The sequence below is a fragment of the Trachinotus anak genome, unplaced genomic scaffold (genome assembly GCF_046630095.1).
Source record: "Trachinotus anak isolate AG129_WGS33_773 ecotype Australia unplaced genomic scaffold, CSIRO_AGI_Tana_v1 ptg000013l, whole genome shotgun sequence".
Classification (NCBI taxonomy): domain Eukaryota; kingdom Metazoa; phylum Chordata; class Actinopteri; order Carangiformes; family Carangidae; genus Trachinotus; species Trachinotus anak.
This window is the reverse complement of record NW_027273864.1, coordinates 7,988,288-8,014,856: the sequence shown is the minus strand read 5'-3', so window position 1 is coordinate 8,014,856 and position 26,569 is coordinate 7,988,288. Positions and strand designations below refer to the sequence as shown.

Below are 26,569 nucleotides of genomic sequence, written 5' to 3'. Positions count from 1 at the left end.
AGGGCAGCAGTCAGCATCAGTCAATTTGGAGCAGTTTCCAGTGAGAAGAGGGGGTGGGAGATGAACGGCAGCCTCTCTGCTGAACTCTCACAGGGCTGACCGGCCATCACACACTGATTTATTATATTCCCACGATTCTCCAGCAACATGAGCTCCTCGTCATCCAACCTGCACAACAAACGCCTACCCTGTGAGTAATTCATTACAACTTCTAAACCTTGTGCTGAAATTCATCCTTTCGTTCAGGAGGATATTTTGAGATGTGACCACAAGTTTGCTCCAGTAACACAGTTTTCATATTCAGATGTGGAGCAGAAAATTAGAGCGGAGGAGATTCTTCTCTATATTTGGCTGTTAGAAGTAGAGTACACACACACACACACACACACACAGACTGAACATTTCAGGCAGAACACCCAAGTTGCAAATTGTGTTGAGGCTAAACACATATCCCACCTTTCCTGCAGTATATGCCCCTTTTAACATGTCAGAAATGCTTGGTAGTGATAGTGATATTAATGTAAACTAGGAGATGAAAAAGCCCAAATTAACACTTTTCTGACCATGGCTTGGAAATCTCTTAATTTATGATAGACACTGAATTTATTTACTGCTCCATCACTCTGAGGCATAAGCTGTGTGTGTGTGTGTGTGTGAGAGAGAGTGTGAGAGAGAGAGACATAATGTGGAAGCATTAAAGTGTGACAGCTCAGCCAGTGTGTTAAATAGCTGCCGTTGTGTTGATGTTGCCTGAAGTGACTGGTCCAAGTGCTGTGCCAGCCAAAAATCAGACAGGAATGTTGAATCATCGCACTGAGTAATGTTCGCTAATACCAAGTGAATAGGTCACACTTTCTGTGCTCAGGAACAGGGATACATTCCCACACACATGCGCGCACACACACACACGCACGCACACACACACTGAGGCAGGCTTGGATTGGGGCCACCGCACAGCTCCAGACAAAGATCTCTTATTTCTAATGGGATTGTGCCTGCAGATCTCATCAGAGTCGACTGACTGCAGTGAGGTCTGCAGCTTGTTCCATGCAGACACACCAACCCAGATAGGACCTGAAATTGAATTAGTCCCGGTGAGATCAGTGTGTGATTTCATGAAGCTAAAAAGGATCAGGGCTGCGAGTCCACAGAAGACGCCTCCCACCTGTTGCTTGGCTCCCAGCCTCGGTGCCTCCATAGACCACCCTGTCACGTTTTGATTCTTGTGGGAATGTGCCAGTGAGAGAGGCGCATCGGCGCACTGAGTGAGGGACTGACCAGCTGTTGAAAGCATGTCACAGTCAGCAGGCTATTGGGTGTAAAAGGAATAGTTTCTACTCTCCATGTATTCTTGGCTCAGTCCCCTTGGACGTGACCCACATAAGACTGAGGAGGTAGATGCTGTTTAACGAGCAAATTAGAGGGGTAAGAATCCATATCATGAACTGTCTGTATCTTTAATTAATGACACTCTGAGGGATACACACAGAACGTATCTGCAATCTAGTCACTGGAGCTTAATGTCTGAGAGGGAATGGATACAAATGGGACCAAACTGAACACCCTGAAGAAGGTTAAGCCAAAACATGTGGGTGTTTTCTACCTCCCCCACCTCGATCTCTTCAGAATAGATGAGTTTGACGATCACATTCATTCTCCTGATTTGCTTCTTGAGTGCCCATGCAGGGCCGCATTGAAGACACCGAGGTCGTGTACTCAGTATTTTTTGGTGATGGGTCATTTCTTCATTATTACGTCATTATTTCTCAACCAGAACTTTACTTGTGGCAGTTTGAAGAAGTTTAGAGCATTTAGTCCAAGCTGTTGGAAAATAACAACTCAAGAGTCTGCTTCTCTGATGATATGTGTAAATTATGGCTCGAAATTGCAATATGTCAGACTGCAGGCGCTGCAATTTTTGATAAAGGTTAAATGTGACACAACACTGTTGTACATTGTTAGCACCTTAAATGTTGGGGTGCTAGTTGTGGTGCTATGGAGTTGCCCTGGCCTACAAATCATATTCTCCAGACATAAGGGGACATGTTTGTTCAATACAAGCCCAAACAAAAATCACATCATCATCATTTTCTTTCATTTTCAGGGAAAATTGTGACTCATATTGCAATCACAATATCTGCCAAAATAATCACAATATGATTTTTTTGCATATCATTCAGCTCTACTGGAAATGTCATTCAAGTTCTACATACAGAGATACTGTTTGCTTACCTGCAACTCAGAGAAGCATTTCACTTTTACTGTTTCTAGCAACCACTACTACATACATCACTCACTACTGATTGGCTGGGGAAAACAAAATAAAAAAACCCACCTGTCCGGAACCAAAGTCAGAGAACACAAACTCAACATCAGGCTGAATAATGAAATAAAAATCCATTCAGTCTGATGATCAGGTGGAGTAAACTGAGAACTGATCAAGGTAAATGAAAATGTAACTTTATTTGTTCCAACCTCAGTATTTCCACATTTCTGGAGTGGCCTGCACCTGTGAAGTTTAATTTGCCACTGGTTTATAGTGGCAAATTAAACCACTACAACTTGATGCATGTATCAGTTGGTCTGCAGTCAGCCATGGTGTCATATAGTTTTATAAAGTGGGCAGCACAGGGAGCTATCATTAAATCACTGTATGTTCCACAATGTATCTGAAGATGCAACTTAAAACAAAACACTGGGAACAGTTGTATGTATGGTACATCTATTATCATTCTCACGCATCAATAAGCAGACTGAGCTGAGTTGGGTTGAACCCACGATTTCACTCTCAAATAGTCGAGTGTTTGATGTGGCTGATGAACAGTGGCACTGTCTAATTTGATACCACAAATGCTGCACTTTTTGTGGGGTTTAGTGTTGGGGAAAAAATACAGATGGCTACAGTTTTCTCTCAGTAAAGCTATAGACATTGGCCATGATCAAAATGCAAATTTCCAGCAGTTCAGTCTTTGTTGTTGAAGGAGAGGAAGTGTTAATACTTTGTAATGCTCTTTCAGAGATAACAGGAATACTAACAGGATCATTGCTCACCAATATGGGGACAGCTCACACGGTGCAAATGCATACATTATTCCATTACAAACAATGCCTTGTGGCATGTCAGCAGTTCAAGTTAATTATATGTGTGTGATTATACTTAACAGCCTTGCGTGGATGGCTGAATAAGGTTCCCATCAATTCAATAGTCTTAGCAGTGCAGCCCCGGGGGACACAGACCAGCTCCTCTCATTAGTTCTCTAACAAATCCATCTACTCACTGTTCAGCTGAATCATCTATAGACAGAGCTAACGCCTCCAGGCATACAATGAGTGTTCAGGACCCTACACAGAAAGACAGCAGCAATTCATCATGTGAACACTGTTCCCAAATGTGTAAAACAAGTGACACAATTCAACTATTTATGATTTGAGTTTTTTTGGCGCTGAAATCGCTGGGAGGAAACGAATACCTCTGATGATCAAAGAAAAAGAAGGTGGGAAATTAAAGCTTCAGATGACTGAGTACCAAGCAAAACAGGTCACTCAGAGGGATAAATCCAAAGGTTGTCCATAGGTCATCGTTTTGTCTTATGGCCCAAAACTTTCTTGTTGTAATTCACTCTCACTACACTCATCAAGAGCTGAAATGATCAGTCAATTAACTGACAGAAAATGTAATCCATTTGCTAATTGATTGTTTACATCATTGCTCAAAGCCAAACACTTGCTCAGGAGAGTTCCTGCTTTTCCTTGTGTCACACGACAGTAATCTACTTGTTGGTCGACAAACAGGTAGTTTGAGTATGTTAACTTGGAAATAGTGAAGTGTTGAGCCTGAGCGAGTGACTCACCAAAAACCACCAAAAACATGACTTCAAATAAACGCTAATGTTGCTCTGTATCTGCTAGATGTAACATGTTCGACTTAATAATTTAAAAGGTGATAATACAGCTTTAGATACATCTAAATAAAGGTAAGAAGAGTTTATGTGATAACACCCTTCAGTCACAAAGACAAGTCAACGCAAGTGTTTTGAGTTTTGCCTTACTACACTTGAGAACTTTTTCATTGGTTGATGAGGTTAAGTGACCTCATGTGTTTCCAGCATAGCCCCGCCCAGCTTCAACCTGAACAGAGGTCTAATTAGCCAATAAGGGAAAACACCTGTGTGGCTGATCGAGCCTTTGGAGGGAAGGAGGAAAATGGCTTGAGGTAGAATAAAATAGAAAATAACCAAATAATAGACAAGAAATTCAGTTTAGTTGTGTAACAGTGCAGTATTAAGAGAAAAGAACCACATTTTAAAGCATAATGAAACAAAAACCCTTGTTAAAATTATTCTTGAACTTAATAGTTATGCATAAAAACACAAGACAACATAGAGCTGTAATATGGCTTAAAGTGACTCTCCCTTCTGAGGAGAAAATAGCTGTAAACCTCCCTCACAAATACTGGGAGAGGCAGTGCAGCTTTTCCAGGAGGAACAAAGAGCAGTGTGAATGTTGAAGTGGCTGCGATGAGAGACGTCAGCTCATGTGAAGATTTAATGGTGGAAAGAACAGTTTCACCATTTCTCTCTCTCTCTCTCTCTCTCTCTCTCTCTCTCTCAGACACAGAGAGAGAGAGCCTCAACCCTGACCATTAGACACAGAGGATATTCAGCCTTCACTGGATAATTCAATGTTTTTGAGTGTGGTTACAGATTTAATTATCAGATAGAAAAAGCAAGGAGATTTTCTGAGCTTAACTGTGTTGCTCTGTCCTCTGTCAGTCTGCTGACAACCACTCAACACTCTTTGCTTTTAACAAGCAGAATAAACTCATGAACACTGTTTACTTAGGCTGTGTCACTTTACTGATGCATTAATTCTATATCACTGGCAGATTTCCGTGTTATTGGCTGTTGAATATGGTTTATAACCTTATTCTACCGTTCATTAATGGACATTCAGGATAAGAGGATTTGTAAATGTCTGTACTTTGTCAGCTGGTGAAGCCTATTGTGTTGATCAGAACTCATGACAGTCTGCTTGTGGGCTTATGGAGGGCAGTAGGACATGACACTGACCTACAAACAGTCCCATTGTTAGCAATCCTTTGTAATCCAGGAGGGAAGGGAAGGAAAGAAAGGGTTAACACTGATGTCATTGTTGCTCCGACAAACTGGACTGATGGTGCTGGACACTGCTTTGTCCCGGCGTAAACAGTCAGATCTGATATGCAAATGAAAGCAACACATTCATGCACTGAAATATAGACCAGATAGACACACAAACACACAGCAACAGCTGCCATAAATTATTCACTGTCCTTGCAACTGGAGCCCAGTAAATGGCAGCTTTTGGAAAGAAAACAGAGAGCGAGAGAAACCTAAATAAAAGTGTGAGACAGAGCAACTGCATAGTCCACAAAGATGTTATTGTTGGTTCAACAGGCATGGCTATCTGCCTGTTCCACCGCAGCTCAAGGTATTTTCTGTTTTGAAGAATGACAAATGGAGAAAAGCAGGCAATGCTATGGTTTTTAAACTGCCGGCACTGGGAAATAGAAAAGTGTGAAACAGGAGGAGTGACATTACAGAGATTTTCGGGATGTGCTGAACAGGATGTGTTGAAGCGCTAGATGACTCAAACATCATCTTTCTTTAATGTAAGAGGTAAATTTGTTCTGAGCTTTATGGCTGCATCTCTGCTCATGCAGTTAGAGCAGGATAACGCTTCTACCTGCAGCCACCCAGTCACCCAGACACCATTAATTACCGTGACAGTCTTAGACATTGATACACTAATGACCAGCTGTAGACTGTTAACATCCTGCTGCTGCTGCTGAGGTCAATGTTGTGCTGGAAGGTACGGAAGACACTTCCAGTAAAAATAACAAGACATCCTCTTTAACTAATGAGCTTGTGCAGAATCCCCTCTCTCCATCCTCTCCGTTTCCACAACCCATAGCCTTGTGTTGACTCACTTTTAGCTAACCATTCTCCCTTCATACTGTAGATTTTTTTAAGACATCCTCCTCCTCGTGTTTGGCCTTTCTGCAAATGTTCCTGTCCTCCCTGACCTTTCTCCCTCTCTCATCTTGCTGCCTTTCTGTGATTACAGCCCCTCCTTTACCAACCACCCTCCACACCACCCCTCACTTGTTGAAGTTGGGAACTTAACCATGTGAAATAAATTCTCTCTCCTCTGACAAACCAAAGTGTCTGGCTGGAAAGGGCAGCCGTCCTCAGCCCAAACAAATGTTACCTCAGTGTTTAAGGTCTGTCCCGGCATGTAGGAGCCACATCGCCGGCAAGTGATCGTACCTCCTCTATTCAATACGACCACAAGGGCGTGTTTGAGAGAGACAGAGAGAGGAGCTACACTAGTTCTGATTTATGGGGGACAAAGAATTACCTGTTCATCAATCAATCAATCAATAAATAATACATAAATATATATTTGTATATAACAATTAAAATAATAATAATAATAATTAAATGCACAATTAAATAAATTAATGTTGCTAATGAATTGATGAACATGTAGTAAATGTCTACTTTCCTACAAATCTACATTTATCTTCTTCTCTATATTTAGGTGTGGATATGTTATTGTACTAGAGAAAAAAGAAATGTGGAAATACATGAATAAATTATGGAAATATGTAAAATAATGTAAGAATAAAATAAAGACACTTGTTAGTTTATGTGCCAATTAATTACAAACATTGGTGTATTTGTGCACTAATTAATTATCTATTTCTGTATTGATTTGAACCTTTGTTTAGATATTTTACATACTCAGGTCCACATTTATCATTAATGTCTGAATTTAAATAATTTCAATCTTTCGTGTAATTAGTTCCGCATTTATTTATATACTGATATTTTATTTATTGGCATATTCATTTATTTATTCAGTATTTATTTATGTTTTATTTTAAGTCCTTATTTGTACTCCATACTGAAGCTGTTGTTTACATAGAGCGGGGAAAACGCAGTAAGTCATGACATTTGTTTTTCTCAAACCACTGTCACAACAGTGCTTAATGCTTTTCCCTGGCTGTCTGCTACTTAAAACTAAATAGCTGTTGCAACACATGGAAGTATGTACCACAACCAGAGCCATTTAAACAGGGATGACCTCATCCATTTGTGAAGGGAAACCACTTCTCAGAAAAAAAAAAAGGCTCAGCTCGGATGAATGGAATGAAACTGGCAAACTGTTCTTCAAGCAAACAGAGGAGGAAGTGATGGTTCCCACTGGGGTTTCTGTTTAACTACTGTTTACTGAGGGGTTCTTGACCATGCTGCTCCGACAACCAAAAACAACTGGATCATGCAGAGAGGCAGTTTTTCTTAGCTCTGTGCTGCCCCGACCTTCCCTCCTTCCTGTCACAGGGGAATCTGCCTGTGAGCTCACATTTTCATTTAGCACAGTGATGGGCTAATGGCAGCCTGCAGATGACACCAAGCCCCCCTATCCCTTCATTTAGCCTCCAGATCAATGTGTTGCCTCTGCTGTTTGTGCAGTTGATGCTTTTAAACCAGTGTTTCAGGGTCCTGTCCTTGAAAATGTGGCAGGGTAGAGAGGCACATGACATGCAGATAATAAACAGATACACAGAGAGACCTAATTCATGGTTTCCACACTAAAATATGTTCAGTTTAGAAAAAGACTGTAGGACTGCAGTCATATTTAAGACAGTAAAAGCACTGAATGCTCACTGGATCATCATGTGATGATGTTACCATATATCTGCTGACAGCTGTGAATGGTCATCTGAGAAGTCTCTCTCATTGTGACCAGTTTTCACAGAAATGTATCAAATTCCTACAGCAATGCAGGCTGTTGGGAGTCCTTACAATACACACAGACACTTTATACCCATGTCTTTTATTTAATAATCTGATGACTGTTTTTCATCTGCTTTTAAAGCTAAATTAGCTCTACATATCAATTTAAGGTCTGAGTTCAAGTGTATGCTCCCTCTGCTACATCCAAAAAAGATCTCCTGTAACCGGCATCATGTCCAAGACGTGCAGTCCAGTCCTGCTCCCTTACATCTCTGCTTTTGTCCAGCTCTGAATGGGCTCTTTCTTTCTCTGCCCCCTGAGCGGAGGATTTGGGTTTGTCTTTATGTGGGGAGGCAGAGTGGCACGCAGACGCATCCGGCCCACTCTATCTGTCTCTATCTTTCTGTCTGTCCCAGTCATTCTGCACATCCAGCTGGTCCTGAATCCTGATCTATGACCTTTTCTTCCTCAAGTCCCAGAGCTCTCAGAGAAAGAAGGAGAGGACGGAGAAAGAAAGAAAGAAAGAAAGAAAGAAAGAAAGAAAGAAAGAAAGAAACAGAGACAGAAAAAGACACTGACTAATGGGACAAAGAAAGAAAGACAGAAACAGATGGAAAAAACAGAAACATTGAGTGACAAAAAAAATAAAGAAAAAAGGAGAGAAAGAGGGAAAGACAAAGAAAGACAGAGACAGAATAAATGACTGAAGAAAAGATATAGACAAGACAAAGATATAGAGAAAGAAAGAACCAAAGAAAGAATATCAGGTCAAGCTCATGCCTGCAGGTTGTTTATCTCTCCATCTCCTGAGCAGCCATAGACCCTCCAGACTTCTTGTGGTATGAAACTAAAGACTCCGGGTTGTGGTCAGGCTGTAGCAGACTGGACATGTGAGCTCATCGGCAGTGGACACTGTGGTCGGGCTTTTCTTGTGACAGAGGATTTTCCCGTGTGAGTAGTTGCACTAAACAGAGGTCACCAGGGTCGTCCGCGTCTAGGGAAGCTGTATTGATGAAGGTGATTCAATGGAAAAAAGAACTGGATAGGGAAGCAAAATCAATGTGAGGATATGCATCTGTAGCTAACCTTTAGCTCTCCACGGGCCCCGGCCTTTAAGTAGAAACAATCAATGATGTGATCAATCAGTGTTTAAGTGAGTGAGGAAAAAAAAATCCTGCATAAGCAATTTGCTTAAACCTGTCACTTACAATGAAAAGCATCATTTTCTTGGAGAGGGCACACAAGCACGCAATTTACCAGCTGTCTGCTCTCCTTTTGTAAGAAAATGCAGTATTTTGTCTGACATGATGCCCTCAGCAGGTCACATTAAACCAGGATCTCTTTTCATTCAAGCACATGTCAAACAGGCAGCTCCTGATTGTGACTGACATCTTGCTTTGTCAGCGCTGCTCCCTTTGCTTTCTTAAGACTCTATAGACAATTTGTGTATCAGTGCAATGAGCAGTGCATCACAGACTCACAACCTCAGACATCTACACAAAGACAGTAATGACACAACGACAAAATGCCATAAATATGACAGACAACTTGAAATAGCTTGCTTGCCATCTCACTACAGTACCACTGCATCTGCAAAGAGCTGTTGTACTCTGTGACTGACTGCACAATCAAACTCCTTCACTTCATAATCACTACTATCACATCTCCTGCAGGGGGCTTATAGTGACACCTGCTTTCTGTCTCTGGTAAAGACCTGTGATGGAGATGATATAAGCATTCAGATGTGACAACAGATCAATTAAAAGCTCCAACATTTGAAACAAACACATAACTGCTTGTTAATTTTTACATTTTCAGTCTATAGGGGATCCCGTCTTTGTTCTGTGTATACACACATACTGTGGGCCCGTTGGTGCTGTCAGACGCTCCAGCCCTGGGGTTTGAGTTGTCCTCTTCCTCTCTTCCTCCCAAAGTTGTCTGGCTGTCTGATCCCAGAGCCAGTGAGGTCCCTGTGCCCAGGAGGCAAGCTGTCAAACAGGGCAGAGCAGAGCTGCAGTGACAGGCTCGTGTCCTGCCGTCACCACAGACACATTGCCCGGGCGTGACTCAGGGCGAGGACTGTGCTGATGCAGCACTCTGAAGAAGGCAACCTGTTGATGCTTTTAAGCAACATCTACATTATATTGGACTAAAGGTGAAAGTAGATTTATCCTGACTGCAGCAGTTATAAATTTAGTTCACTGTGAGAGATCGTGCCAGTGGGAATCTCTTCTCTTTTTGTCAGAGACAAAAGAGAATCCCTGGTATCCTCTCTTTTCCTGGTATTGTAAACATCCTGAGCTGGATGTCTTTCTATTCTCTGTCACCCAGTGGTATATTTATAGAGCTGCTTTGACTGCTGCTCTCAACACAGGCCAGATAATCTTTACATTGCTCCCAGTTTAGACATGGCTTGAAAGCCTCATCCAATTAGCTCAATCCCTATACCTGCAGGTTGCAGCAGCTCCCCAAAGCTCAGGCATTGCTCTAATGACTGAGCTACATAAGGCAATGAAGGCAATGCACTCAGTGAGTGTTTGTTACTAGTATGTTACCTAATCTTAAGGTGACGTTGTCTGCCCATAGAAGCTTGCCAACCTCATAAGATATCAGCAGACAAGCTAATGCAACATTAGCTGTGCAGTAGCTGTCCAAAGACAGCCAAAAGAACAGCAGCTTGTGATTTGTTGACAGTGTGGGACATTTGAATTTGAGAGCCTAACTGTAACCTATAATACATTATATTTTCAGTCGTCACCTGGGGAATAAATTTTGTGTTTTCAACATATTTCCAGATAAGAATCAGAATCAGATTTACTTGTCACTTCCATAATATACACATTGAACATGGCAGTGAGAAATCGTTCCCCACCGGTCACACACCCCCAGTGTTTCACAAAACTTACGCCCATGCAATTCTCACATCTGTATCTGTAAGGTAAATATAAAGCTACAGCCAGGACACAGATTAATTGACCCCCGTGTTTCTGTGTTTGTTCTCAGATAATGTGCAAAGACCTTGTTCCTTCAGCCTAATTTCATAGTCGCTGACATTTGCAGTATTTACTGAGACCAGCATTTCCCCTCTCCTCATTCCTCCTGCAGTCACACTCTGCTGCAGTTCACCACTTGGCTCACACATTTGACTTGCACTCAGTGTTATTACAATGATGCTGATAGGGGTAAAAAGAGATTGCATGCTATCCCAAAACAAGATTAACTTAGTAAAGGACCTGACAGTTGGGTTGGGAGTGATTTAGAAAACATACATGATGGTTCAGTGGGGATGTTTGGACACTTTGTTTGATTAGTGCTCTGATAAAATCAACAGTTTGTTTTATCACTTTGTCAGTGGAATGAACTGTAATCCACAGGAGTAAAAGTTCAACATATGCCATTGTTTACAGTTAAAATATCAACAATAGTTTTTATTAATTGTGAGTTATGTGTTAGATTTTTCATTTTATTTCAATATTTCATCTCAGCACAGTCCAAAAATCAATCCAACTCCTTATACATAGATCAACTCATCCTCTTTCTAGCTACCAGCCTTTGGTCCCTGTTTGACTGTAAAATAGGCCTCAAACTACAATGTATGCCACATTACACCGCACCAGAGTTGGGAAACTAGTCTGTGAAATCCCCTTGTGCTGTGTCTGACTGTAATGCAGCCTTCCATGATCTCTGGCCTCCAGACTCCAGGTATCAGGTGTAAAACCTTACCTGAGTTGGCATCTGATGCCCTGTCCGTCTGTTGTGTTTTACCAGCGGAGAGCGAGCGAGGCCAGAGGCTCCCGGATGTGGACGCAGCGCAGCAGCTCAAGCTGAGAGAGAGACAGCGTTTCTTCGAGGAGGTCTTCCAGCACGATGTGGACGTCTACCTGTCATCAGCACACCTTTGTATCAGAGACTACAAAAGACGTGAGTTAGACCAGTGGCATTTCTGTGAACACATGCACATGCACAAAAAGATGCAGATAATTTATTATCATCCTCTCTTCTTGCAGCCCCCATTGGCAGCATCTCGTCTATGGAGGTGAATGTGGACTTGCTGGATCAGATGGAGCTGATTGATATCTCAGACCAGGAGGCTTTGGATGTTTTCTTCAGCTCTGGAGGAGAAGAGGGAGTGCTGACCTCCCCGCTGCCAGGTATGGAAACCAGAAGTAGAGGGATAACAAGTGTTTTAACAGCGAAATTGCATCCCTGACAATATTTTTTATCTGACTCACAGTTCAAGGAAACAACAACAATGAGGAAGTCATCAGTAACGGACTCTTTCGACATGTCCTCGAGGGTCTTGATGCCAAGTCCCGTATGTCCTCCACATCTTCAAACTCCTCCTGCGACAGCCAGACCACCAATGCCAATGGGGGCAACACTCCTGTAGTCGGATCGGACGATGAGGAAACACACACCAGCACAGTCAAGAGGAGAGCTGCGTCTGCAGAGACAGAAAGGGTGAAAACTCAGACTCCACCATCATCTTCCTAGGTCGCAGCCGCCCACAATACATCTCCACTTGCAGCACGATAGCTGGCACCTCTGCTGGGGGCAAAGAGTGGCCTTTGTGATGCCAGTTACTGAAAGAGGCTGTCAACTATGACTGTCTTCCACACCCTTATCTTTTGGCTTTTATCACTGTTTTCAACCTTTCCATTGATTAATGAGTTGTGGGACGGGTTCTGTGTGTTTTAGATGTGGGGTCCATGAACTGTAAATATGCCTATGGAGATTTCCTATTAATTCTCACCTGTTTTCATTTCTGTTTTGGCATGTTTGAAGGACAAGATTTGTTCCTGTGTCACCACCTTACAGGATTTGTAGTTGATAAATAATGAATTTTGTACAGTATTAACACATTCAGGACTGTAAAGCAACGACAGGAATAAATAATAATAATAATAATAATAATAATAATAATAATAATTGGATGACTTCAGTTAAATTTTGTTAAAGATTTTTAAATCTTAAATGTTCTGTTTTTGAGAGAAATTGTACTGCCAATGCAGATTGTTGATTTTTTGGGTTTAATACAAACTGAATCTCCAGTAAGTTTTCTTTGTTTTAACAATAAAGGAAAAATGTATCCTTGTGTTCCTAAGAATCAATGAAACAATTTCTGATTATCTTACGCTGCTACGTTGAGTATGAGGAAGTGCTTAGCTACTTCCAGACAGAATGTAGATAATGATGCTTCTGAGGAAACAAGGAGGACACAACAACAACCTGCAGGGCAGCCTCTTAAAAAAAAAAAAACCTTAAAACAATTTCACATTTGCAGAGTGGTAAGAGCTCTTATGTGTCTGAATCACAAGAATCAAACGTAGAAAAAGCGAAAAGACTGTATCTCCTGACAGGATCGGTCCTCTTGAAAGAGTGATGATCATGCAGCAAATACTGCTCATTGTGGATCAGTAACTGTAGAGCAGTGTATTCACTGTAAACTCTGTTCAGTTCCTAAGAAAATCACCCCACCCCCCCCACCCCCCCACCCCCCCGCACACACACACACACACACACACACACACACACACACATACTTATACTTCTATCTTTGTGAGGACACTCATTGGCATAATGCATTCCCTAGCCCTGAATGCCAAACCCTAACAATAACCTGAACCTAATTCTAACCTTATCCCTAAAAACAAAGTCTTAACCCTCAAAATGTGATTTGAAGATTTTCTCAAAAAAGTGAGGACCAGCCAAAATATCCTCACTTTCCCAAAATGTCCTCACTCGTTTAGTAAAATACTTTTTTTTTTGGTTGCCTTACTATGTAGCAAGTACAAGTACACACACACACACAGACTGTAACTCGTGATTACTATCATGTATGTGGGTGTGTAAAGCAGAGAGGGCAGGGTCTCGTCTTTCTTTGCTCAAATGTCACAGAGACTAGTCCTTGAGCACTCGGAGCTGGATGTATTAGATGAGCATCATGGCCTGCTTCTTCCTCCTGGTATGTAACAACATTAGCTTTAAATCCTTCTGTAATTAATTTAACTTAAAATGAATGTGATCATTTCAGCTTCATATATGTCAATTTCTGATTCAATCCAGTGTTACTTGAGGAATACTTCTTTTTCTTTATTTGGGGAATGAAAATAGGACACAATTTGAAATTATGTAATAAGGTTGAAAGTTTTTGTTTGTTATCATAAAGAAACTCATTTTTGTGTATTTTTCAATATCAGTTTTATCATCAGTTTCTGCTGGTCTAAAATTTCAAGGACATATTGTGCAGTTGATGTTCACATATAGAGCATCAATTGGTGTAAAACTGACCTCTTTAATGCATATACACAAGATGAAAATATTTTGTATTGTCCTAACAGAAGGTGCAAAGGACGCTGTGATGTTGTTGTTTCTGAAATAACCCCTCTGTGTACACTTAAAAAAAAACTGGTTCACCAACTATGAGGATGATATGGCAAGCTAATTCCCAGGTGAACGGAGGACATAAATCATGAGCCTTCTGCCTTTGCATACTACAACTCTCCCTGTAAGGACTGTGAACTTTAGCTTTCTTTTGGCTGTTTGTCTTTCAGGTTTATTATTTGTCAAGTGCAGCATGTTCAGAGCTGCTGAGCCGTCACAGAAGGAATTGGATCATTGACTCCTTCACAATAGAGGAGGAGCATCCAGGACCCTTCCCTTATGAGTTGGGCAAGGTGAGAAAACCACAAAGTAAAGAATCTGGTTAGACTTGATGTTTGACCAGAAAACTCAAACACCAAATTGATTAATCTATTGATTATAATGAATATAGACAATATAAGACAATCAGGTCTTTCATTAGCTGTCTTTATCTGTCTGTAATTAGCTTAATTTTGACATCTGTGATAATTTTCTTCAATCTTCATCGCTTTTAATCATGAAAATGTATAAATGATGATTTGAAGTGTCAGACACCTAAAGGCTGATTAGTGTCCGGTGCTGTATTGCAGATCAGTGTTGCAAAGGACTACCGAGTGCTCCTTGATCTCTTCGGGGAAGGAGTGGATAAGAATCCAAAGGGAGTCCTCTCCATTGATAAAGCGTCTGGCGCCGTGTTTGTCCACAAACCTGTGGACTATGAGGAAAACAAGTTGCTGAAGGTTAGATTCAACACATACATTGCTTTAAGTCTACACGCTGATGAGCAGTGCACAGTCTGACATGTCGTCATTGATACTGCCTTAATGAGTTTGCACAATAAACACTCCTTCACAGTAAAAGTTGGCATGAGGCAAAGACATAATGCGTGTTGGATGTGTAGAATATTGTTGCTCTTGCCGTCTATTCCAGAAAGCAGGTTTAGTGAAAAGTTAACCCTGAGATGAGGGAAACTGAGATTACTTTAACTGGAGGATTAAAATCCTGATTAAACATTAGTTTTTTGCAAAGGCCTGTGTTTATGATCGATCAGTCAATGCGAGGACATAGATAGATGTCTGACATTCAGATATTACACACGAAGGCTTCAGCCTCAGCTCAAATTAAAATCTGCAATATCTGCCTTCACAACACTGAGACTCTGTGTACATTAAAACACGTCAGATTGTCAATCAGTTACTCAACACTCAAAACATTTACTATGCATTCATCGCTGTAAACAAAAAAATAATAATTTCTCATGTTCTGCTTGGTTTCACTGATGAACAGTCCAATCACACCTGTCATATCACACTGATGTGATATTTTTGAGTGAGGATGACAGTAGTGCAGCTGAAAATAATAAATGTATTTTAAAAGTGAGCGTTAAGGCTGCAGATTGTCTGAACAGAATTTCAGTTACTGTATATAAATTCATTCCTTTATTCATTGATGCTGTTGAGCATGACCTTTAAATGTAAAGTAGACGTCTGAAAATGTACACTCAGTTTTAGCCTTGATGCTTTTTCAAAATAAAATCGCCAAATCAAGCTGTTCCTGGGTCAGAATATGAGGTTACAATCATAGAGCTATAAACTTCTGTCTGATCTGTTTCATATATATCTATAATCCTCTGTCTGATCTGTTTCATATTTATCTATTAATTTCTGTCTGATCTGTTTCATATATATCTATAAACTTCTGTCTGATCTGTTTCATATATATCTATTAACTTCTGTCTGATCTGTTTCATATATATCTATAATCCTCTGTCTGATCTGTTTCATATATATTTCCATCTTGTGCTGCAGCAGAACTTTTTCCCCATCAGGTTATAAATACATTTAAACATGAATCTAACAAGCAGTTGATTCCAGCACAATGTCCATTATGGGAATAAAAATCCACTCATTAATGTGATATAGTGGATGAAGCTAAATAAAATATAATAGTTTTTAACTTAGTCTTTTCTCCAGCTCAGACGCTTTCACTGCTGCTGTTGGTTTTTTTTAAAGATAAATGTGCTTTAACTTTCACTCATTAATCTTTTTGGCTCCACTGGATTAAAATGAGTCTCTGCTCTTTATTCACCTGTTACCATGGTGAATCGTTGAATCGGAGCTCCATTGATGATGGCGTTTTATATTCTTCATGCACACGGTTAACTCAAAGTGAGAGTGTGAGACTCAGAGTTGATTGAACTGACTCAAATCAGCTGTTCTGGAACCAGAAACTCTGACTTTCCCATCTCAGAGTTCATCAGCTCAGAGTTCAGGGTTAAAGTCAAAGTTTGTTAAACCTGTTTTTGGAATTGACCTCTGGCGTTTAAAAAGAAAATATGAAGAAAAACCAGAAAAACTGAAAATATGTTAATAATGCAACAAACACTGTCAGTTAATTTTTTGAGTCTATACTTGTATAAGGATATCCAGTGGAGCCGGACAATATATTTGAATCTTTGTTTTACACCATTTCATATCACAATTGCAATATCCAACAATTTAATCATATTTTCTGCTTATATTGTGACTAACTTTGAATCACATGAATCCACAGCTGAAATTTGAGGCCAGAAAGACAGATTCTTCAATTGACACTAGGTTAGGAGTTGAGATTTACATTCTGGACATCAATGACAACCCGCCACGCTTTCAGAGGGATCTGTATGAAATCAGTGTTGATGAGGAAACCACACAAGGTAAAGAATATAGTAAATACACCTCTTCTTTTTTACTATGTTTTTTTTCTCACAATACACACTCCTATCTTTCTTTTTTTGACATTGCCCAAAAGGCTCCAATCTCCTGACTATGGTGGCCTATGACAGAGACAAGACAGGGACACCAAACTCCACATTCCACTATGAAATCAAATCTGTGACCCCAAACACTCCTGACACTGAGTTCTTCATTACAAAGTCTGGGACTATTTCATTCAAAGGATGTTTGGATCATGAGGCAAGTGTGTCTTTAATTAATGTGTCAGAATCACGTCACATTTACAATACACACTACATTGTAAGGCTAATTACAGCAGCATTTACTGTTCTGTTAGTTCTTCATCTGATCAGATAACATAATAGATGACATGTTGTATTTATGCAAATATGTACAGTATATTTTATAGAGCACTGTGTAATTATATGAAAAAAACAAAAACAAAAATCATTTACTGTGTGTGAACTAAAATGAACTGCTGGGTGAGTTAGCTGGGTGTCTCAGCAAAACTGGAATATGCTAAATTTACATAATATTTAAGAGGTTAATAACAAAAAAGAATATACTAGTAATAAATAAACTATTTTTTAAAAAGTATAATATGTGCAGTAATGATCAAGCTACTTTGCAAGCGAATGTATGCAGGATACACAACAAACAAAATCAATATGACTGGCTCAGTAACCAGTTCTATATATAGAAAGGACACTGTTGATCTAATAATTTGTCAATTGATTATATTTAGGTGGCTGAAATGTTCACAATACTGGTGGAGGCCAAAGACCATGGTGAAGTAGTCAGCCTGTCCAGTTCAACCACCGTCGTCATTCATGTCCAGGAAGGCAACAACCACCTGCCAAAGATCAGCGGACAAATGGTAGGCACGGCCAGGTGAACCTCCCAGCAGGCCCCAGGGCCCTGTTGACCATCACCACACTATAGCTACACAGTGGCTGAAATGATCAGTTGATCATTCAATAAGTCAACTGATAGAAAACTTCATAACAAGTCATTTTTTAAGCATAAATACCAAAAATGAACTAGTACCAGCTTCCAAATGTGAATACTCGCTGGTTTTCCTAGTTTGCTATTATACTAAACTCAACTAATTACGTTTTTGACTGTTGATCACACAACTAAAGCAATTTGAATATTTCAAGAAGTTGTTTATTATTTTCTGGTTGCAGCCATCTACTTCTAATGACAGGTAATACTACATCAGCTGAGGTTCTCTGTCTGTTAATTACTCGACACACTGAAAAAGTAAAGCAATTTGAAGAAACACGACTTTACAACAATTGAACACAATATAAACTTAAACTCTTAGATTTGGACTCAGGGTCCCTTTACAGGACCAGGGCCACAGGATGGAGGACTGAGGACCTGGTGTAGCAGATGCTGTATTTCAGTAGTGCAAATTTCTTCCACATTTGTAATAATCATATACAATATTTTCCATATCAGCTCCATGAGTCAACAAACAACAGTATAATCAGCTCCAAGTAATCATAGATGGAAATATGTTACAGGTACTTACAGATTCTACATTATACAATTTTCCCCTGATCTCTGCACCTTGAATTCAAACAACAGGGCACCAAGAGAGTGATGGAGTATGAGACTGGGTCTTCTCCTCTGCGACTGCATGTGACTGACAAAGACACCCCAAAGAGCCTGGCATGGAGAGCCAGGTACACCATACATGGTGACGAGGGCGAGCACTTCAAGGTTGAAACTGACCCAGAAACCAACGATGGAATCCTGACAGTAGTAAAGGTCAGGGCTGTTTGGCTGGATGCTTCACATTACAGTGACACCCACCTCTAGTCTAACATGTTATTACTGCATGTTTGTCATAATGCATCTGCTCCACTTGAACTTAATGTTTTTCATGTCAATGCTTTAATTGACCTAGAAAATATTGTAATTAACAATTAAACATGACTGCTGTATAATTTCAGCCTTTAGACTATGAGGAGGGAGAACAGAGGGAGCTGTCCATCTCTGTGGAAAATGAGGCGCCATATTTCTTCTGTAAAGTGAAGGAGAAGACGTCCGCAGGCCTCTGGACAGTTGATAGCAGTAAAGTGGATAGACCTCACTCTGTAAATGTCACCATCACAGTAGAGGATGCCAATGACCCCCCAGTGTTCAGTGTGACTGTCAAAACGGCCGTGCTGGAGGAGAACGCACCCATCGGTACCTGGGTAGAGAAAGTGACCGCTGTTGATCCTGACTCCAGTTTTTCAAAAGATTTTGTGTAAGCCAGATGTTTATTTTGACTTATTTGAGCTTTAATCTGGGACCCTCTCCTAAATGACCTCTTCGTTGTATCTCTCCACAGGTATACTGTGGGAAGTGATCCTGCTGGCTGGGTGACGGTGGATCCACACACAGGCGACATCACAACAGTCAAAGTACCAGACAGAGAATCTTCTCATGTTGTTAACGGGGTCTACACCATCTTACTGCATGCAGTGGATGTTGGTAAGTCTCAGAGTGTTGCAGATTGCATAGGCACAAGCCAATTATTTCATCTTTTCATGACCGAGGAAATGTTTCACTCATGTCTCCACTGACAGGAAATCCACCTCAGACAGGCACAGCTACACTGCAAATCCATGTGAGTGACCAGAATGACAACGTGCCACAGCCAACAGTGCACCACATGGATGTGTGTGTGTCTGACAGCCCCACTACCACCAAGATCACAGCCTTTGACCCGGATGGAAATCCCTTTGGAGGGCCTTTCACTTTTGAACTGCTGGGAGATGTCAGAGGAAAATGGAAACTGAATCCCTCGTATGGTAGAGAAAACTACGCTCTGTGTTCTTAAATATCGCAGCAAACACTCAAATAAATAAACAACCATTCAATTTTGTGGTTGATTATTTCTCACAGGCTACGCAGCCGCACTGGTGAGGGAGCCTGGTGTGTTTGCTGGACCACACACAATTGATGTGAAGATCTCTGACCTGCAGGGGAAGTTTGGCATTTACAACCTCAGTGTGACCGTGTGTGACTGCTCTGCGACGGCCAACTGCCGTACCCGCCAAGGGGCCACCACGAGAGCTGCCTTTGGTGTTTTAGGCATAGTGTTTGCCTCACTGTTTTTACTCCTGTGTAAGAAACTGCAACACTGTCTTTTGTTAATATCACTGTATGTTACAATTCTGATAACTCACTGCAAGTTGAATTTTTGTCGTCTCCGTCTCGCTGACAGTTCTGCTCCTGATGGCCGTTGTCATCTCCTGCAAAAAACAGTTCACGACTTTAGAGGCGGGTTCATCTGGAGAAACCCTCCTCGTGTCGAACACTGAGAAACCAGGAACAGACTGCAAGGTCACTACTCAGAAACCTTTACAAACAAACCAGTGACATGTTGTCATACGAACAAAGGTGGACAAAATGCACAACTCCATCACTTGAGTCAAAGTATAGACACTCCTGGTCAAATATTACTCCAATACAAGTGAAAGTTATTCAGTCTGATTTTTACTTGAATTAAAGTACTGGAGTACTTATTTTTAAAAAGTATTCAAAAGTAATTTTTTTTTTTTTTATGTTAAAGCATCTAGGATAAAGCACTTGTAGAATATTCCATAAACCCCACCCCCCACAAAACAGCATCGGAGTGTTTCTGCAGATTCCACAGAAACAAAAACAACCTAACTTAGTTACACACCTTAATAACTGCAACACGACACCTGACTCAATGCACAGGAGTTGGCTCTGCTTGTTTTGAGCTATCATGTTTCCAAAAATAAAAGAACTTCATTCCACTAACTAACAGCAGCGTATAAGAACTTCACAGAAGTGAAATCAAAAGTAAAATATTTGTCTTTTTAAGTGTAGTGTAGTAAAAGTCGTAAGTTTCCAAAAACAAACAAAAACAAAAACAAAACAAAAAACACTCAAGCTGAAACACACTCAAATGTATTGAAAAATATACATTAGTGCAGTACTCAAGTAAATGTACTTTGTTTTATTTTCTAAGGTGCCTGACGGTGTCCTGGCAGTGCCCACTGACGAGAAGCACCATGATGCATCTAAATGGCGAACTTCGTGTGATGGGACGCAACACACTACTTTTTCAAATAAGGTGGGTACAGTGGTATTTATATGGACACATATTTCACTGGTTAAATTGTTAAAATTGAGGTAGATCTGTGTAACATTTTTTGTGGAATGGTAAGTTAGTCTCTTAAAGGTTTTCTCACAGTTTGGTGGACACTCAGTCGCTCCTGTCATTCTGGTCAACAGGACGTGAAACAACACTTCATGGACCAACACTTTCCAGCAGCGGGTTACAGGAGAGAGAACCAGTCCTACCTGCTCACTGACAAGTGCAACCAAGTAAAGATGCATCACTGACTGCAAATGACATCCGTCACAACTATGCATTCAAATATTTACTTTTATTGCTCTGCTCTCTTTCAACCCAACCTTCCTCCAATCCAAGACGACCTGGAACTCTTTTATAGCCAAGGGCTCCCACCACACCCCCCAGGTAGAGTGACAGTTTTCTTGGTTTGTGCTTGTGTCTCTGAAGCAGCTGCTGCTGAATAAATTTAATCTTTATGTGAATTTCTTGCTCCGTACAGTTTGAGGACATGAGCACAATGAATTTCCTTGACCAAATGAACTCAGGCCATGCGTCAGATGTGACTCTTCTCGCTCTGCTTCATTGGGTTGGTAGTGGACATACAGTACTCTGGATAGTTAAAAGGGCAGTGCTGTGACTTGTCTAATTGAACATGCATGTTAGCCTGTCACAGTAAAATAAGCACTGTATTTAGTTTGATTTTGATATTTTCCCATTGTGTGCAGAGGCTTTCTTCCCTCCAGGAGACAGAGGACGAGCTGCTGGACTATCAGCATCACCTGTATGCAGAGGAGGGGGACTCTGTCCACCTCTCAGAGGTGGACAACATCACCATTCCTGATGAGGATTCAATCCAGAAATCACTTGAAGACTTGGGCCCTAAGTTCAGGCAACTGGCTTCCATTTGCATGCCACCACATACTCAAAACTGAACTCGCACCCTTTAGTCAGCTTGTTATTTTGTATTCGGTGAGCAGGGAAACTGCATTTTAAAAGCCGTGCAGGCTGTGATTCTGTTAGGTTTGAAGGTAAAATGGTAAATTGCTGTTATGTTTGTTCTAAAAGATTTGGGTTACAATATGTTAGATGGTTTCTTTTCTCAATGAGAATTTACAGAACCAGAAGAAAGCCACTGTGTTAATCACATTTAATAGCAACTGTTACATGTTTCTCCACAGTTTTCATATTACAAGTGGGGGGGGGGGGGGGGGAGTAAAAAAAAAAAAAAAAAAAAAAAAAAAAAAAAAAAAATTACAGCTGCCTGTCCATTCAACTTTAAGACAGTCCTCTAAGACCAATTTGCAGTTAAATCTGTACAGTCAAGTAGACATTTAATACATTTCAGACAGTTAGCGAAAGAAAAAAAAAAAAAAATATATATATATAAAAAAAAAAAATGCATGCTTGCTGGCCTGTTGAAATGACAATTTTTACATTGCATGCTTCCAAACTGCAAATGAATAAATTAGCTTTTAGTGTACAGCTGCTGGATTAAAAATAAATTGCTCTCCCATTTCATATAAGGATCCAAAGTCCATTTGGGATAATGGAAAAAAGAAAAGAAAAAAAAAAATCTTTGCTTCAAGTGCTTCAGAAAGGGGGAAAATAGGGAGGTACTTTTTTTAAATTAGCTGAAAAGAACAATATTCATTATTTACAGAAAATGGTAACAAAAAGACAAATGAAAGAAAAGCCTTCAGACCCTCCCACTTCCAACTTTCGGGAGGGGTCGCTGCTCAGCGGTGCTCTGCCCTCTGTGCCCGCGGCCTCTGAACCCTCGGCCTCTCAGGAAGCGACCAGGCACTCCAAATGTTTCCATGTTCAACTTTTTCTCCTCCGCCCATGTGGTTCTTCTGAGGATGCACAAAAAAAGCAAATATATTGCCAAGCATAACAAACTCCTAAGGTAAGACAAAGACAAAGAGCAAATGTTACATAGTCACCTGGGCTTAAGATCTGATGAGACGTTATCAAAGAAGCATTTGGCTTTGTCATAGTACTTATCACTGAGAGTTTCCTCCTCCATACCCTGACTCTCTGGGGTCTCTGCAGAATCCACCTTTTCAACTGCAGCATTTCACAGCAGGAAAAGGCATAAAAATATATCATATAACATCTAAAAACTGATTTATATTGTTCCCACTGAAACTGAAGCGACTGTGGCTCTGAAATAAACATACCAACAACTTCCTTTGTAAGATCATCTTTAAACTGAGCATTTGCTGTTTCAAAGTCAAAATCTGACTCGAACTGCAGAGTTGTAGCCTTTGAGCTTTTCACAAGGAGTTGGCCTCTGTTTCGGTTCCTGGACCGGCGACTCCCTGCATATGATCACCGGGGGGGGAGAAAAAAAAAAAAAAAAAAAATTTCAAACACGTACAAACACTTCTATAAAACTGATTTAGTAACTGTTTGGAGGAGAGTTATCTGGTTTTGGATATTTACTTTCCTAATCAGTTTTTTCCAGACAGATGAACAACGTTGTTTACTTTGACAACATTACTTCTGCCTTCAACATCTGAGAAAACATCTATGTTCTCAGAAAGAGTCGAGACAAAACAAATATTGCTCTGTCAGTGACAAATAGCTCATAAAGGGCATTTTTCATTTCGATACCTTGTTTTTGCCTTTGCTTCTGGTTCTGGTTCTCAGTACTCTGGCTTTTAATCTTGGCTGCAGTTGGCTGAGCTGATGCCCGATCTAAATGTGAATAAGTTAAATGTTAATGTTTCTTATTTCAGTTGGATTAAAAGGAATGCAAGAAATAAAATCTGATAGATGTTTAAGAGCCACTCTCAAGTCTGCTTACTGGTGGGTACATTCTCCTTCTGAAGCTGGGAACCATCCCGGCCTGAGCGCTGGGTTGGGCGGACAGGCTGTCTGCTCTGTGGCTGGGTTGATGTCTTTCCCTTTTTCTGGGCAGCACCGGCCAATGGCACGGTCTGGACAGCCTGCTCGACCATGGGGGCTCTTCTGGTTGGGATGCCATGAAATCCTGGTACTGAGAGCAAAGGAACAAACATGGTGGGGCGGACACATAAGAAACAGCCAGACATGTCATTGCGTGGGCTGAAAGCCCGTACATATCATGACTGACGTGTCATTAACTGTACCTAGGCCCAGTGCTGCATTGTACTGCTGGTTGAGTAGAGAACTAGCAGCCAGCTGGTTGTAGGTGGGCATCATGTCCCTGTACGGACTCCATCGTGGGTGATACGCAGCAGAGGAGCTGCCAATGGATGACTAAAAATCAAAAACCAAGTTTTTGTCTCATGCCAAACACATCTACACTGTGGAAATCACTTTTAAAAGTAAGACAAATCTCCCTGAGCCACACACCTGTACAATAGCAGGGTCACGAGGAAGTCCATGGTGTGGTTTTGGTGGTTCGGACACAGTGATGTCCTTGATGTCACTTCCTCTGAAAATGATGTATTCATAAATTTCATCTTTAGGTGGCACTGGTCTATCAGTGTGTCGGTCCTCTGTCCCATAGGATTTAACTGGCACAGAGATAATTAACAGGAGAGTTTCAGAATTAAAATTATTAACTTAATGGAAGAAGATTTTGGAGGAAAATCTTGCAAGTATGAACCTACCTTTGGCTAAAGCAACCGTGGACCTCTCTGTGTCGACAGAGGACAATATTCCCTCATAACGAATCTGTGCCTTGGAAATCAAACTGATCTTACTGCCGATATAAGGAGTTCCTGCTCCACCACTCATGACTGCAGTTAAGAAGTCTTCAAACTGAGAAGTGGCGGCTGAAATCACAGAGCATTCACCCCGCCACAAACTGTACACCTCATCTCATCAGCGACGGGCACAATCAGCCCGCACCTGTGCGCTCTATAAGTAGGCAGAGGGTCACCTGTGCGTGAACAGGGTTCGTTTCTTTAGCCAGCCGGCGTACACCGTCAGAAACCTGTAGCAGCAGTCTAATAGTCTGTGGACTCAGTGGCCTGGGTAACACATACACTTAGGCCGGACAGGATGTGGTGGCAAACTACCCCCTTGTTTACGGTGTGTGTGTGTGTGTGTGTGTGTGTGTGTGTGCTGAGATCGGGATGGGGATAATATTTTAATTGCTGAACCATACAATTACTCTGTACTGGTCAGTTCACCTGAACTTTTCCAGCTGTTATTTAAATTGACAAAAGTCAGGAATCTATTTACTGAACTAAATCTGTTTTTTTTTACTCATTCAGCAGCTGAACACACTTGTGGCCTCTTTCTAAAAGGAAAATCAAACATTGTTTAGACCGTTTTTCATAGAAATGCCAATGAATGCGCTTGTAGTTTGCTTTGCTTTCACCTTCTGTCCATTTCATCCCAAACCAGCTCCATGTGGTTTCAGTCTGACTGTGCTGCTCTTCCATCACATGAAGCCACTTAAACTTTTTATTTTCTTGGCATGTTTTGATCATTATCTTGCTGTATGAACCCCTGACCAACCAGTCTGTCTTCCTTTTTCCTCACCATTTTGACAGCAACATACTGTCAAATATTTATTGACAATTGTCAATAATGCATCACCAGGTGTAGTGACAGAGTTTGTTCCAACACTGCCTTTGCACAGACAGAGGGTTTGTAAGTCATCAGCAAAAGTGGGGACACCTGTAGAAATTGTTTGCATTACCACTCACATTTGCACAATTGACATTTTGAATTTAAAACATACACAAAATTAAATTGAAATTAAATGGCAATTGTGGCATGTGTGAACGTTTGGCACTTTGGGGTTGTGTGGTATAGCTAGTGGCACAGGAAACAATGCAGGGACACGGGGAGGAATGGATTTCACTAAATATCAGCAAATTCTGGATAAATGTCCAACAGTTAAATGAAGCTGAAGCCGGTTTCTACAACAGGACGACGATCCAAAGCAGAGATCAAAATTCAACTAAGAAACGTGAGCTGAAGCTTTAGGAACAGCCCTCACAGTCAACCTGAAAATTGGTGGGTAGATCTTATACATGCTGTGTGAGCAAGGCAGCCTGAAATAGGTCAGAGTGTGAAGTGATCTGCAGGAAGAGTGGCTTATACACCTAAATCAAGAATGGAGACTTACATTTTGTTGAGGTTCATGAAATCAAGAGTAACACTGCATTCATATTGGAAGAAAAACTCTTTTCAGTGTCTGTTTTACTTCTTTTAACATGAAAAATCAACAAATATGGAATCTGCCCAGTGATGCCCAAACTAATGCATGTTTATGGGGCTTTAGTTGTTGCACATTAGCTGGTGCACCTCTGGTCTACAGACTGTACATTTGAAAAAAAGCTTTTACTTTAATTTATGTGTTGAAATAAATGTATGTGTGCAGTCCATTAAGCCGCTCTTGCTGGCATTTCATCCTCTGAACAGCCTCTACGGACGGTAAATTTGTGCTGTGAATAAATTACATACTGGATTTATATTTCAACACATAAATGCAAGTAAAAGAAAGCACACATTTTCAGCCTTGACACGGAGGAGTTTGACAGCACTCCGTAAGTGTCTGACAGTGCATCACGATGTTTCCTCTCTAAGAGAAGGGTGGGGCGCCCTCCTTTAAAACAGCTACTTCACTCGCTGGCCAAAGCAGTGCAGCCATCTTGCACGGC

At 40.9% G+C, this 26,569-nt stretch overlaps 3 protein-coding genes across 4 annotated transcripts; 2 read left to right on the top strand and 1 right to left on the bottom strand.

Moving 5' to 3' along the window:
• LOC139631066 (dysbindin) lies at positions 1 to 12,880 on the top strand. The gene is made up of 4 exons (XM_071495027.1): positions 1 to 190; positions 11,550 to 11,702; positions 11,789 to 11,932; positions 12,016 to 12,880. The coding sequence occupies exons 1-4, from the start codon at positions 148 to 150 to the stop codon at positions 12,273 to 12,275; spliced, it is 600 nt and encodes a 199-aa protein (XP_071351128.1). The 5' UTR covers positions 1 to 147; the 3' UTR covers positions 12,276 to 12,880.
• Positions 12,881 to 13,518: 638 nt separating this feature from the next.
• Positions 13,519 to 23,755, top strand: cdh27 (cadherin 27). Its single transcript, XM_071494215.1, has 17 exons — positions 13,519 to 13,746; positions 14,336 to 14,458; positions 14,735 to 14,884; positions 16,698 to 16,839; positions 16,935 to 17,098; positions 17,604 to 17,735; positions 18,452 to 18,634; positions 18,820 to 19,118; positions 19,203 to 19,345; positions 19,441 to 19,665; positions 19,760 to 19,981; positions 20,082 to 20,200; positions 20,856 to 20,960; positions 21,122 to 21,214; positions 21,321 to 21,368; positions 21,463 to 21,549; positions 21,689 to 23,755. The coding sequence occupies exons 1-17, from the start codon at positions 13,717 to 13,719 to the stop codon at positions 21,893 to 21,895; spliced, it is 2,472 nt and encodes an 823-aa protein (XP_071350316.1). The 5' UTR covers positions 13,519 to 13,716; the 3' UTR covers positions 21,896 to 23,755.
• On the bottom strand, positions 22,660 to 24,813 carry LOC139630606 (protein LSM14 homolog B-like). Of its 2 annotated transcripts, XM_071494216.1 has the most exons (8): positions 24,563 to 24,813; positions 24,303 to 24,466; positions 24,077 to 24,206; positions 23,773 to 23,964; positions 23,580 to 23,663; positions 23,144 to 23,284; positions 22,907 to 23,030; positions 22,660 to 22,816 (listed from the first exon to the last, which is right to left on the bottom strand). In XM_071494216.1, exons 1-8 carry the CDS (start codon positions 24,687 to 24,689, stop codon positions 22,660 to 22,662), a joined length of 1,119 nt encoding a protein of 372 aa, XP_071350317.1. In that variant the 5' UTR covers positions 24,690 to 24,813. The 2 variants fall into 2 exon arrangements, with proteins under 2 accessions (XP_071350317.1, XP_071350318.1); XM_071494217.1 differs by lacking the exon at positions 23,580 to 23,663.
• Positions 24,814 to 26,569: the final 1,756 nt, after the last annotated feature.

Bases quoted from the DNA above. Each gene is read 5' to 3' on its own strand.
- LOC139631066 (XM_071495027.1), top strand. From the start codon at position 148: ATGAGCTCCTCGTCATCCAACCTGCACAACAAACGCCTACCCT. The intron at 191-11,549 runs GTGAGTAATTCA...GTGTTTTACCAG, and splicing joins GCACAACAAACGCCTACCCT to CGGAGAGCGAGCGAGGCCAG. The intron at 11,703-11,788 runs GTGAGTTAGACC...CTCTTCTTGCAG, and splicing joins TATCAGAGACTACAAAAGAC to CCCCCATTGGCAGCATCTCG.
- cdh27 (XM_071494215.1), top strand. From the start codon at position 13,717: ATGAGCATCATGGCCTGCTTCTTCCTCCTG. The intron at 14,885-16,697 runs GTTAGATTCAAC...ATGAATCCACAG, and splicing joins AGGAAAACAAGTTGCTGAAG to CTGAAATTTGAGGCCAGAAA. The intron at 17,736-18,451 runs GTAGGCACGGCC...TTCAAACAACAG, and splicing joins CAAAGATCAGCGGACAAATG to GGCACCAAGAGAGTGATGGA.
- LOC139630606 (XM_071494216.1), bottom strand. From the start codon at position 24,689: ATGAGTGGTGGAGCAGGAACTCCTTATATCGGCAGTAAGATCAGTTTG. The intron at 23,965-24,076 runs GTACAGTTAATG...CTTTGCTCTCAG, and splicing joins CAATGCAGCACTGGGCCTAG to TACCAGGATTTCATGGCATC. The intron at 23,285-23,579 runs GTATCGAAATGA...GATCATATGCAG, and splicing joins GAAGCAAAGGCAAAAACAAG to GGAGTCGCCGGTCCAGGAAC.